Genomic DNA, 11,889 nt, shown 5'->3' with positions numbered 1-11,889 from the left:
TCATCCCCGGGGATCTTTCTCCCCCCGTCCCGTGGATCCCAGCCCTCACTCCCGGGGCTCGCAGCCCCCCCCTCACCGCCCCGTTTCCGCTCCCGCCGGTCCCGGAGCTGCTGCTTTTTCCTCTTGGCGCTGAACGGGAGCTTGCGGGGCATGGCGGGAGCTCACGTGCCGGGGCGGGGCCGCGCTCCACCAATAGGAGTGAAGGGGCGGGGACACCGCTCGAGGAGGAGCCAATGGAAAGGCGCGCCGCCGCAGAGCGGCAGAGTGATTGACAGGAAGACGAACCAATAGCAGCGCACGACACGGGGCGGTGCAGGATCAACCAATAGGAGCCGGAATCACCTCAGGGGTGGGCGGGACGAACCGGCGAGCGCCAAAGGGAGAAGAGGCGCGCAGGCGGTGGGCGGGGCTTGCGGCGGCGCGGACCAATGGGAAGCAGCGGCGCGGCCCGGAAGAGGCGCGGCTCGGCGGTGGCGGCGCATGCGCAGAGCGCGGTGCCCGGCCATGCCGAAGGGAGCGCGGCCGGCGGGGGCCAAGCAGGAGGAATGGAAGGGGGGGGAGGAGGGTGAGACCCCCGGGATGGGACCCTCGGGACTGAGGGGGGTGGAGGAGGGTGAGACCCCCGGGATGGGACCCCCGGGCCTGAGGGGGGGGAGGAGGGTGAGACCCCCGGGATGGGACCCCCGGGACTGAGGGGGGGGAGGAGGGTGAGACCCCCGGGACCCCCGGGATGGGACCCCCGGGCCTGAGGGGGGGGAGGAGGGTGAGACCCCCGGGACCCCCGGGATGGGACCCCCGGGCCTGAGGGGGGGGAGGAGGGTGAGACCCCCGGGACTGAGGGAGGGACCCCGGGATGGGACCCCTCAGGATCCCCAGGATGGGGAGAGGGGAAGGGGAGACCCCCGGGACCCCCGGGACTGAGAGGGGAGCCCGGGATGGGACCCCCGGGACTGAGGGGAGACCCCGGGATGGGACCCCCGGGATTTGGGGGAGACCCCGGGATGGGACCCCCCGGGACTGAGGGAGGGACCCCGGGATGGGACACCCCGGGATTTGAGGGGGGTGAGGAGGGTGAGCCCCCCTTTCTGTGAGGGGAGACCCCCCCCTTTTTTGGGGCAAACCCCTCTTTTTCTGGGGGGAATCCCCCCCCTTTCTGGGGGTCCGGGCTGCCCTGAAGGACCAAACCCCAAATTCCGGGGAGAGGTTTTGCCGCAAATCCTCGGATTTTGGGGCACCCCAGACCCTTTTTCCTCCCTCTCCCCCCCCCCCCCCCCCAGACCAGCCGGTCAAGAAGGGCAGGAAGGACCGGAAGGGCAAAAAATCCGTGAGTGACCCCTGACCTTTGACCCTGGAGCCTCCCCCAATTCCTGGGACCCCTCCCCGAGGCTCCCGAGCGGCCCCAAAATCGCCCGAATCCCCCCCAGTTTTTCGAGGAGCTGGCGGAGGAGGAGAAGGCAGCGCCGGCTGAGGCCCCCCCGGCCCCCGAGAAGGAGGGGCTGCCCCCGCCCCAGGTTAATTAGGGAGGGGTTAATGAGGGGGCGGGGCTTGGGGAGGAGCCAAGGAGGGTGGGAGTTGAGGGGGAGGGGCTTAAAGGGGTGGGGTTGGGGTGGGTGGGGCTTAAGGGTGGAAGGGGTGGGGCTTGAGGGGAGGGAGGAAAGGGGGTGGTCGGGTGGGAGGGGCTTAAAGGGGTGTGGTCGGGTGGGAGGGGCTTAAAGGGGTGTGGTCAGTGGGAGGGGCTTAAAGGGGTGTGGTCGGGTGGGAGGGGCATAAAGGGGTGTGGTCAGTGGGAGGGGCTTAAAGGGGTGTGGTCGGGTGGGAGGGGCATAAAGGGGTGTGGTCAGTGGGAGGGGCTTAAAGGGGTGTGGTCGGGTGGGAGGGGCGTAAAGGGGTGTGGTCGGGTGGGAGGGGGCGTAAAGGGGTGTGGTCAGTGGGAGGGGCTTAAAGGGGTGTGGTCGGGTGGGAGGGGCATAAAGGGGTGTGGTCGGGTGGGAGGGGCTTAAAGGGGTGTGGTCGGGTGGGAGGGGCATAAAGGGGTGTGGTCGGGTGGGAGGGGCATAAAGGGGTGTGGTCGGGTGGGAGGGGCATAAAGGGGTGTGGTCGGGTGGGAGGGGCTTAAAGGGGTGTGGTCGGGTGGGAGGGGCTTAAAGGGGTGTGGTCAGGTGGGAGGGGCTTAAAGGGGTGTGGTCAAAGGGGCGGGGCTTTAACAGGGTGTGGTCCCAGTGGGCGTGGCCAAACCGGGCGTGTCCCGAGTGGGAGGAGCCTCACCCCGCCCAGCTCCAACACGCCGGCCGTTAACGAGCGGCAACCAGAGCCTAATTAAGGGGTAATTAACACTAATGAAGGGTCGTTACCCCCCGCAGGGGTCCCGGAAGAGGCGGGAGCGCCGCAAGGAGCCGCGGCGGCCGCGGGCGGCGGAGCCGGAGCCCGAGGAGGCCGAGCTGAGCCGGCGGCTCCAGGCCCTGGCGGCCGCTGCCGAGGACGAGGAGGAGGAGGAAGGTCCAGGACGGGAATTTGGGGGGTCCCCAGGGGGTTCTGAGCCCTCAGTGACCCCCCCCAAAATGTCCCCGCAGTCGCAGCGGCGCGGAAAGGAGGGAGGAGGAGGAAGGTGAGGGGGGAGGAAGGGGCTGGAAATGAGGGGAGGGGGCGTGGAGGGAGGGGAGAAGGGTGAAAATGGGGAGGGGGCCCAAAGTGGGGGAAAAGGAGGCTAGAAGTGGGAGAGAGAGCCCAAAATGAGGGGGAAAAACCCCAAAATGAGAGAAAAAAACCCCAAATGAGAGGGAAAAACCCCAAAATGAGAGGGGGAAACCCCAAAATGAGAGGAAAAAACCCCAAATGAGGGGGGAAATCCCAAAACGATGGGGAAAAAACCCGAAATGAGGGGAAAACAACCCAAAATGAGGAGAAAAAACCCAAAATGAGGGGAAAACGCCCAAAATGAGGAGAAAAAACACAAAATGAGGGAAAAAACCCCAAAATGAGGAGAAAAAACACAAAATGAGGGAAAAAACCCCAAAATGAGGGGAAAAAACACCAGAATGAGGGGAAAAAACACCAGAATGAGGGGAAAAAGCTCAAAATAGGGGAAAAACACCCAAAATGAGGGAGAAAAACCCCAAAATGAGGGGGAAAATCCCAAAATGAAGGGGAAAACCCAAAATGAGGAGGAAAAACCCCTAAATGAGGAGAGAAAAACCCCAAAATGAGAGGAAAAACCCAAAATGAGGGGAAAAACACCCAAAATGAGGGAAAAACACCCAAAATGAGAGCAAACCACCCAAAATGAGGAGGAAAAACCCAAAGTGAGGGGAAAAAACCCAAAATGAGGGAAAAAACCCCAAAATGAGGGGAAAACCACCCAAAATGAGGGGAAAAACACCCAAAATGAGGAGAAAAAAACCCCAAAATGAGGGGAAAACCCTAAAGTGAGGGGAAAAACCCCAAAATGAGGGAAAAAACCCCAAAATGAGGGGAAAAATACCCAAAATGAAGGAAAAAACCCCAAAATGAGGGGAAAAAAACCCCAAAATGAGGGAAAAAACCCCAAAATGAGGGAAAAACACCCAAAATGAGGGGGAAAAACCCCAAAATGAGGGGAAAAAACCCCAAAATGAGAGGGAGAAAGTGCCCAGAAAAAGCAATTTTAGCGGAACAGCCCCAAAATGAAGAAGAATGGGGAAAAACTGAATAAAAGCCCCAAATTTGGGAGGTTTGGAGGGTTCAGGGTGGGACTCGCTGGGAGTTTGGGGGAAACGTGAATAATTTGGGGTTTTTGGCCGTTTTCTGCAGGGTGGGAACGTCTTCGCTGCGCTGAGCCAGGAGCAGAGCGAGGACGAGGAGGAGGAGGAGGAGGAGGAAAAAAAACCCCCCAAGGGCAAAAGCGCCAAGGTGGGGCCAGGCCGGGGTCCAAGACACCCCAAAATCCCGGGAAAAACCCCAAAATCCCTGAAAAAAAACCCAAAATCCCTGAAAAAAACCCCAAAATCCTTGGCAAAAACCCAAAATGCCAGAAAAAAACCCCAAAATCTGGGGGGAAAAACCCCAAAATCCCTGGGAAAAAAACCCAAAAGTTCCTGAAAAAAAACCCAGAATCCCTGGAAAACCCCCAAAATCCTTGGAAAAACCCCAAAATCCCTGGAAAAACCACAAAATCCCCTAAAAGCCCACAAAATCCCTGAAAAAAACCCAAAATCGCTGGAAAAACTCCAAAAGTTCCTGAAAAAAACCCCAAAATCCCTGAAAAACCCTAAAATCCCTGGGAAAAAACCCAAAATCCCTGAAAAAAACCCAAAATCCTCGGAAAAACCCCGAAATCCTTGGAAAAACCCCAAAATTTCTGGAAAAACCACAAAATCCCCTGAAAAACCACAAAATCCCTGAAAAAACCCCAAAATCGCTGGAAAAACTCCAGAAGTTCCTGAAAAAAACCCCAAAATCCCTGAAAAACCCCAAAATCCGTGGGAAAAAAACCCAAAAGTTCCTGAAAAAAACCCCAAAATCTCTGAAAAACCCCAAAATCCCTGGGAAAAAAACCCAAAATCCCTGAAAAAAACCCAAAATCCCTGAGAAAACCCCAAAATCCCTGGAAAACCCCCAAAATCCTTGGAAAAACCCCAAAATCGCTGGAAAAACTCCTAAAGTTCCTGAAAAAACCCCAAAATCCCTGAAAAACCCTAAAATCCCTGGGAAAAAAACCCAAAAGTTCCTGAAAAAAAAACCCAGAATCCTTGGAAAAACCCCAAAATCCCTGGAAAAACCACAAAATCCCCTGAAAAACCACATAATCCCCTGAAAAAACCCCAAAATCCCTGAAAAAACCCCAAAATCGCTGGAAAAACTCGAAAAGTTCCTGAAAAAAAACCCAAAATCCCTGAAAACCCCCAAAATCCGTGGGAAAAACCCCAAAATCCCTGAAAAAAACCCAAAATCCTTGGGAAAACCCCCGAAAACGTGGGAAAGATTCCGAAATCCTCAGGAAAATGTCAAAATAATTTCAAAAATTTTCTGAATTCCTGTGAGAAAACCCTTTAAAAAACCCTTTAAAAACCCTTTAAAACAGCCCTAAAATCCTTTAAAAAAACCCCAAATCCTTGGGAAACCCCAAAATCCCTGGAAAAGCCCCAAAACGCCGGCGATTCCTCGCAGGAGGAAGAGGAGGGCGACAGGAGGAGGAAGAGCCGCAAGAACGAGCAGCCCAAAGGGAAGAAACAGGTGAGCAGATTTTGGGTTATTTCCTCCTTTTTGGGGTTTTTTTTCTACTTTTTGGGGTGGGAATCCCAAACCGCCCCAAATTACCCCAAATTACCCCAAATTTGGGGGTTTTTTGACTCATTTTGGCCGCCAAAACCCTCAGGGCAAATGTCCCAGCGAGGATGAGGCCGAAGGCTCCGAGGAGGCCAAAGGCAGGAAGGTGAAGGGGGCCAAAATCGGGGGGTTTTGGGGTTTTTTGGGGTTTTGAGGTTTTTTGGGGTTTTTGGGGGGAGGGAGAGACCCCAAAATTGGGGGGTTTGACCCCGTTTTGTGGCAGAACGAGGTCACGGCTCTGAGGGAGGAGGAGGAGGAGGAGGAAGAGGAGGAGGAGGAGGAGGAGGAAGGGGCCCGGAAGGGAAGCGAGAACGTGAGTCTGGGGGGCTTTGGGGTCCCCGAGGGAATTTGGGGTGGTCCCGGGGGTCCCTGGGGTGGTTTTGGGGGTCCCTGAGGTGGTTTTGGGGATATTTTGGGGGTCCCAGAGGTGGTTTTGGGGTGCCTGGGGTGGTTTTGGGGTCCCTGAGGTGGTTTTGGGGGTATTTTGGGGGTCCCTGGGGTGGTTTGGGGGATGTTTTGGGGGTCTCCTGGGTGTTTTGGGGTCCCTGGGCTGATTTTTGGCATTCCTGGGGTGATTTTTGGGGTCTCTGAGGAGTTTTGGGGTCTCTGAAGAGTTTTGGGGTCCCTGGGGTGATTTTTGGGGTCCGTGGGGTGGTTTTGGGGGTATTTTGGGGGTCCCTGGGGTGGTTTTGGGGATGTTTTGGGGGTCCCTGGGGTGGTTTGGGGGATGTTTTGGGGGTCTCCTGAGTTTTTTGGGGTCCCTGGGCTGATTTTTGGCATTCCTGGGGTGATTTTTGGGGTCTCTGAGGAGTTTTGGGGTCCCTGAGGTGGTTTTGGCGGTATTTTGGGGTCCCTGAGGGTGTTTTGGGGTCTGTGGGGTGGTTTTGGGGTCCCTGGGGTGGTTTTGGGGGTGTTTTGGGGTCCCTGGGGTGGTTTTGGAGTCCCTGGGGTGGTTTTGGGGGTATTTTCTGGTCCCCGAGGGTGTTTTGGGGTCCCTGCGGTGATTTTGGGGTTATTTTGGGGGTCTCCTGGGTGTTTTGGGGTCTCTGGGGTGGTTTTGGGTATATTTTGGGGGTCCCTGGGGTGGTTTTGGGGATGTTTTGGGGGTCCCTGGGGTGGTTTTGGGGATATTTTGGGGGTCCCTGGGGTGGTTTGGGGGATGTTTTGGGGGTCTCCTGGGTGTTTTGGGGTCCCTGGGCTGATTTTTGGCATTCCTGGGGTGATTTTTGGGGTCCCTGAGGAGTTTTGGGGTCTCTGAAGAGTTTTGGGGTCCCTGGGGTGATTTTTGGGGTCCGTGGGGTGGTTTTGGGGATATTTTGGGGGTCCCTGGGGTGGTTTGGGGGATATTTTGGGGGTCTCCTGAGTTTTTTGGGGTCCCTGGGCTGATTTTTGGCATTCCTGGGGTGATTTTTGGGGTCCCTGAGGAGTTTTGGGGTCCCTGAGGTGGTTTTGGGGGTATTTTGGGGTCCCCGAGGGTGTTTTGGGGTCCCTGGGGTGGTTTTGGGGTCCCTGGGGTGGTTTTGGGGGTATTTTTTGGTCCGTGGGGTGGTTTTGGGGTCCGTGGGGTGGTTTTGGGGGTATTTTCTGGTCTCCGAGGGTGTTTTGGGGTCCCTGGGGTGGTTTTGGGGTCTCTGAAGAGTTTTGGGGTCCCCGGGGGTGTTTTGGGGTCCCTGCGGTGATTTTGGGGTTATTTTGGGGGTCTCCTGGGTGTTTTGGGGTGCCTGGGATGGTTTTGGGGATATTTTTGGGTCCCTGGGGTGGTTTTGGGGGTATTTTGGGGTCCCTGGGGTGATTTTTGGGGTCCCTGGGGTGGTTTTGGGGGTATTTTCTGGTCCCCGAGGGTGTTTTGGGGTCCCTGAGGTGGTTTTGGGGTTATTTTGGGGGTCTCCTGGGTATTTTGGGGTGTCTGGGGTGGTTTTGGGGATATTTTGGGGGTCCCTGGGGTGGTTTTGGGGATGTTTTGGGGGTCCCTGGGGTGGTTTGGGGGATATTTTGGGGGTCTCCTGAGTTTTTTGGGGTCCCTGGGCTGATTTTTGGCATTCCTGGGGTGATTTTTGGGGTCCCTAAGGAGTTTTGGGGTCCCTGGGGTGGTTTTGGGGGTATTTTGGGGTCCCCGAGGGTGTTTTGGGGTCCCTGGGGTGGTTTTGGGGGTATTTTTGGGTCCGTGGGGTGGTTTTGGAGTCCGTGGGGTGGTTTTGGGGGTATTTTCTGGTCCCTGAGGGTGTTTTGGGGTCCCTGAGGTGGTTTTGGGGTCTCTGGAGAGTTTTGGGGTCCCCGGGGGTGTTTTGGGGTCCCTGTGGTGATTTTGGGGTTATTTTGGGGGTCTCTTGGGTGTTTTGGGGTGTCTGGGGTGGTTTGGGGGGTATTTTGGGGGTCCCTGGGGTAGTTTTGGGGTTCCTGGGTTGGCTTTGGGGATACTTTGGGGCTCCCTGGGCTGATTTTGGGGCTCCCTGGCAGGAGGATGAGGAGGGGGCGGGGCCGAGGGCGGGGCCGGACGCCCGAGTCAGCAAAAAGGAGAAGAAGAAAATGAAGAAGCAGGTGGGGGGCGGGGCCGGGGGGGCGGGGCTTGGATCGGGGGGGGGGGGGGCTTAACCTGGGGGCGGGGCTTAACCTGGGGGCGGGGCTTAACATGGGGGGGCGGGGCTTAAACTGGGGGTGGCCTTGGACCTGGGGGCGGGGCTTAAACTGGGGGTGGGGCTTAAACCGGGGGTGGGGCTTAAACGGGGGGGGCTTGGATCTGGGGGCGGGGCTTGGATCTGGGGCGGGGCTTAAACTGAGGGCGGGGCTTAAACCGGGGGCGGGGCTTAGGAGGGCGGGGCTTAAACTGGGGGCGGAGCTTTTTAGGAGGGCGGGGCTTTTGTGGGTGTGGCTTGACCGAGGGGGCGTGGCCTCCAGGTGGGCGTGGCCTAACCAGGAGCGCCGCTGGGGGCGTGGCCTCCCGGTGGGCGTGGCCTAATCCAGGAGGGGGCGTGGTCTCGCTTTTTGGGGCGTGGCCTCCTCGCGGTGGGGGGCGTGGCCTCCTCGCGGTGGGCGTGGCCGCGCTGACCCCGCCCGTGCCCCGCCCAGGCCGAGTTCCAGCGCCAGGTGGCCTCGCTGCGGGCGGCGGCCGCGTCGGGCGACGGCGACTTCGCCGTGTCCCAGGCCGAGCTGTCCTCGCGCCAGGCCATGCTGGAGAACGCCTCCGACATCAAGGTGAGCCCCAAAATCTGCCTTGGGAGCCCCAAAATGTGCTGGGGAGTTCCAAAATCTGTCTTGGGAGTTCCAAAATCTGCCTTGGGAGTTCCAAAATCTGCCTTGGGAGCTCCAAAATCTGCCTGGGAGCCCCCAGATCTGCCTGGGAGTTCCAAAATCTGCCTTGGGAGCCCCAAAATGTGCTGGGGAGTTCCAAAACCTGCCTGGGAGTTCCAAAATCTGCCTGGGGGCCCCAAAATCTGCCTGGAAGCCCCAAAATCTGCGTTGGGAGTTCTAAAATCTGCTGGGGAGCCCCAAAATCCGCCTGGGGAGCCCCAAAATCCGCTGGGGAGTCCCCATTTCCCCCCGTTTTTCCCCATTTCCCCATTCCCTCTTTTTCCCATTTCCCCCATTTCCCCTGTTTTTCCCTTGTTTTTCCCCTGTTTTTCCCTTGTTTTTCCCCCATTTTCCCCCCATTTCCCATTTTTCCCAATTTCCCATTTTCCCAATTTCCCCCCATCTTTCCCCCCATTTCTCCCATTTTTCCCCCATTTTTCCCAATTTCCCCCGTTGTTTTTCCCCCATTTTCCCCATTCCCCCCATTTCCCATTTTCCCAATTTCCCCCATTTTTCCCCCATTTCTCCCCCATTTCCTCCATTTTTTCCTCATTTTTTCCCATTTTCCCTCCCATTTTTCCCGATTTCCCCCATTTTCGCCCCGTTCCCCATTCCCCCCATTTTCCATTTTCCCAATTTCCCCCGTTTCCCCCCCTTTTTCCCATTTTTTCCCATTTCCCATTTTTCCCGATTTCCCTCCCTTTTTTCCCATTCCCCATTCTCCGCATTCCCCCATTTCCCATTTTTCCCAATTTCCCATTTTCCCAATTTCCCCCCATTTTCCCCCCATTTTTCCCCCCGTTTTTCCCATTTTCCCCCATTTTTCCCAATTTCCCCCGTTGTTTTCCCCCTATTTCCCATTTTTCCCCATTCCCCATTCCCCATGTTTCCCCCCTTTTTCCCGATTTCCCGTGGTTTCCCCCATTTTTCCCCATTCCCCCCATTTCCCATTTTTCCCCATTTCCCGTTTTCCCCCCATTTTCCCGTGGTTTTCCCCCGTTTTCCCCATTTTCCCCCCTTTTTCCCCATTTCCCATTTCCCCCCATTTTCCCATTTTCCCATGTTTCCCCCCTTTTTCCTGATTTCCCGTGTTTCCCCCCATTTTCCCCATTTCCCCCCATTTTTCCCCATTCCCCCCATTTCCCGTTTTTCCCATTTTCCCGTGTTTTCGCCCCGTTTTTCCCAGCTGGAGAAGTTCAGCATCTCGGCTCACGGCAAGGAGCTCTACGTCAACGCCGACCTTTACATCGTGGCCGGCCGCCGCTACGGCCTCGTGGGGCCCAACGGGTGCGGTTTTGGGGCCAAACCCCGGCGTTTCGGGGCTCCCCTCCCCCGCCCCGCCCCCCCCCGGCCTTCCCGGGGCCGGGATTTGGGGTTAATCCCGGCCTTTTTGGGGCAGCAAGGGCAAGACGACGCTGCTGAAGCACATCGCCAACAGGGCCCTGAGCATCCCGCCCAACATCGACGTGCTGCTCTGCGAGCAGGGTGGGCGCACCTGCGGGCACCTGCGGGCACCTGGGGGGCACCTGGACACACCTGCGGGCACCTGCGGGCACCTGGGGGCACCTGGGGGTACCTGGGGGGGCTGGGGGCACCTGGGGGGCACCTGGGGGTACCTGGGGGGCACCTGGGGGGCACCTGGGGGGTACCTGGGGGGCACCTGGGGGGGCTGGGGGCACCTGGGGGCACCTGGGGGCACCTGGGGGGGCTGGGGGGCACCTGGGGGGCAGCTGGGGGCACCTGGACACACCTGGGGGGCACCTGGACACACGTGGGGGCACCGGGTGGACACCTGGGGGGGCTGGGGGTACCTGGGGGCACCTGGACACACCTGGGGGGGCTGGGGGGCACCTGGGGGCACCTGGGGGACACCTGGGCACATCTGGGGGCACGTGGGGGCACCTGGGGGGGCTGGGGGCAGCTGGACACACCTGAAACAGACTGGGGGAGGCTGGGATGCAGCTGGGGGTTACCTGGGGCTCACCTGTCCCCACCTGTCCCTCACCTGTCCCCACCTGTGCTCACCTGTGCTCACCTGTGCTCACCTGTGCTCACCTGTCCCTCACCTGTCCCTCACCTGTCCCCACTTGTCCCCACCTGTCCCTCACCTGTCCCTCACCTGTCCCCACCTGTGCTCACCTGTGCTCACCTGTGCTCACCTGTGCTCACCTGTCCCTCACCTGTCCCTCACCTGTGCTCACCTGTCCCTCACCTGTGCTCACCTGTGCTCACCTGTGCTCACCTGTCCCTCACCTGTGCTCACCTGTTCCTCACCTGTCCCCACCTGTCCCCACCTGTGCTCACCTGTCCCTCACCTGTCCCCACCTGTGCCTCACCTGTTCCTCACCTGTCCCCACCTGTCCCTCACCTGTCCCCACCTGTCCCCGCAGAGGTGCTGGCCGATGACACCCCGGCCGTCCAGGCCGTGCTCCGGGCCGACACCAAGCGCCTGCGGCTGCTGGACGAGGAGCGGCGCCTGCAGGGGCTGCTGGACAGCGGCGACGACGCGGCCGCCGAGCGGCTGGAGAAGGTACCTGCGGGCACCTGCGGGCACCTGGGGGGCTGGGGGGCACCTGGGGGGGCTTAAAACACACCTGGGGGGCACCTGGGGGCACCTGCGGGCACCTGGGGGGCTGGGACACACCTGGGGGGGCTGGGGGGCACCTGGGGGGGCTGGGACACAGCTGGGGGGGTGCAAAGACACACCTGGGGGGGCTTAAAATGTTCCTGGGGGGCACCTGGGGGCACCTGGGAGGGCTTAAAACACACCTGGGGGGCTGGGATACGCCTGGGGGGCACCTGGGGGCTTGGGAAGCACCTGGGGGCACCTGGGGGGCACCTGGGCGCACCTGGGGAGCCCCAAAATGCACCTGGACACAGCCGGGGATGCCCAGGGCACACCTGGAGACCCCCAAAGCCCCCCAGGGCACATCCGGGGCCGCAGCGGGTGCCCACAGGTGCCCACAGGTGGGTGCAGGTGCCCACAGGTGCTCTCAGGTGGCCATAAGTGCCCACAGGTGCCCTCAGGTGGCCATAAGTGCCCACGGGTGGGTGCAGGTGGCCATAAGTGCCCACAGGTGGGTGCGGGTGCCCACAGGTGCTCTCAGGTGGCCATAAGTGCCCACAGGTGCCCTCAGGTGCCCGCAGGTGCTCTCAGGTGGCCATAAGTGCCCACAGGTGGGTGCAGGTGCCCACAGGTGCTCTCAGGTGGCCATAAGTGCCCGCAGGTGCTCTCAGGTGGCCATAAGTGCCCACAGGTGGGTGCAGGTGCCCCCAGGTGCTCTCAGGTGGCCATAAGTG

General features: G+C 59.3%; 1 protein-coding gene across 1 annotated transcript in view; it reads left to right on the top strand.

The window, feature by feature from the left end:
• Positions 1-450: 450 nt before the first annotated feature.
• Positions 451-11,889, top strand: part of ABCF1 (ATP binding cassette subfamily F member 1) — a 23,670-nt gene continuing 12,231 nt past the window's right edge. The window contains 15 exon segments of the mRNA XM_032094297.1: positions 451-565; positions 1,278-1,324; positions 1,425-1,511; positions 2,361-2,504; positions 2,569-2,605; positions 3,787-3,885; positions 5,143-5,208; positions 5,351-5,378; positions 5,380-5,407; positions 5,525-5,614; positions 7,759-7,839; positions 8,368-8,493; positions 9,776-9,876; positions 9,989-10,074; positions 10,980-11,119. Of these exon segments, the coding sequence (XP_031950188.1) occupies positions 481-565; positions 1,278-1,324; positions 1,425-1,511; positions 2,361-2,504; positions 2,569-2,605; positions 3,787-3,885; positions 5,143-5,208; positions 5,351-5,378; positions 5,380-5,407; positions 5,525-5,614; positions 7,759-7,839; positions 8,368-8,493; positions 9,776-9,876; positions 9,989-10,074; positions 10,980-11,119 (1,245 nt within the window). The 5' untranslated portion in view covers positions 451-480.

Source organism: Corvus moneduloides, chromosome 31 (genome assembly GCF_009650955.1).
Source record: "Corvus moneduloides isolate bCorMon1 chromosome 31, bCorMon1.pri, whole genome shotgun sequence".
NCBI lineage: Eukaryota > Metazoa > Chordata > Aves > Passeriformes > Corvidae > Corvus > Corvus moneduloides.
This window is presented reverse-complemented; position numbering and strand designations above follow the sequence as displayed.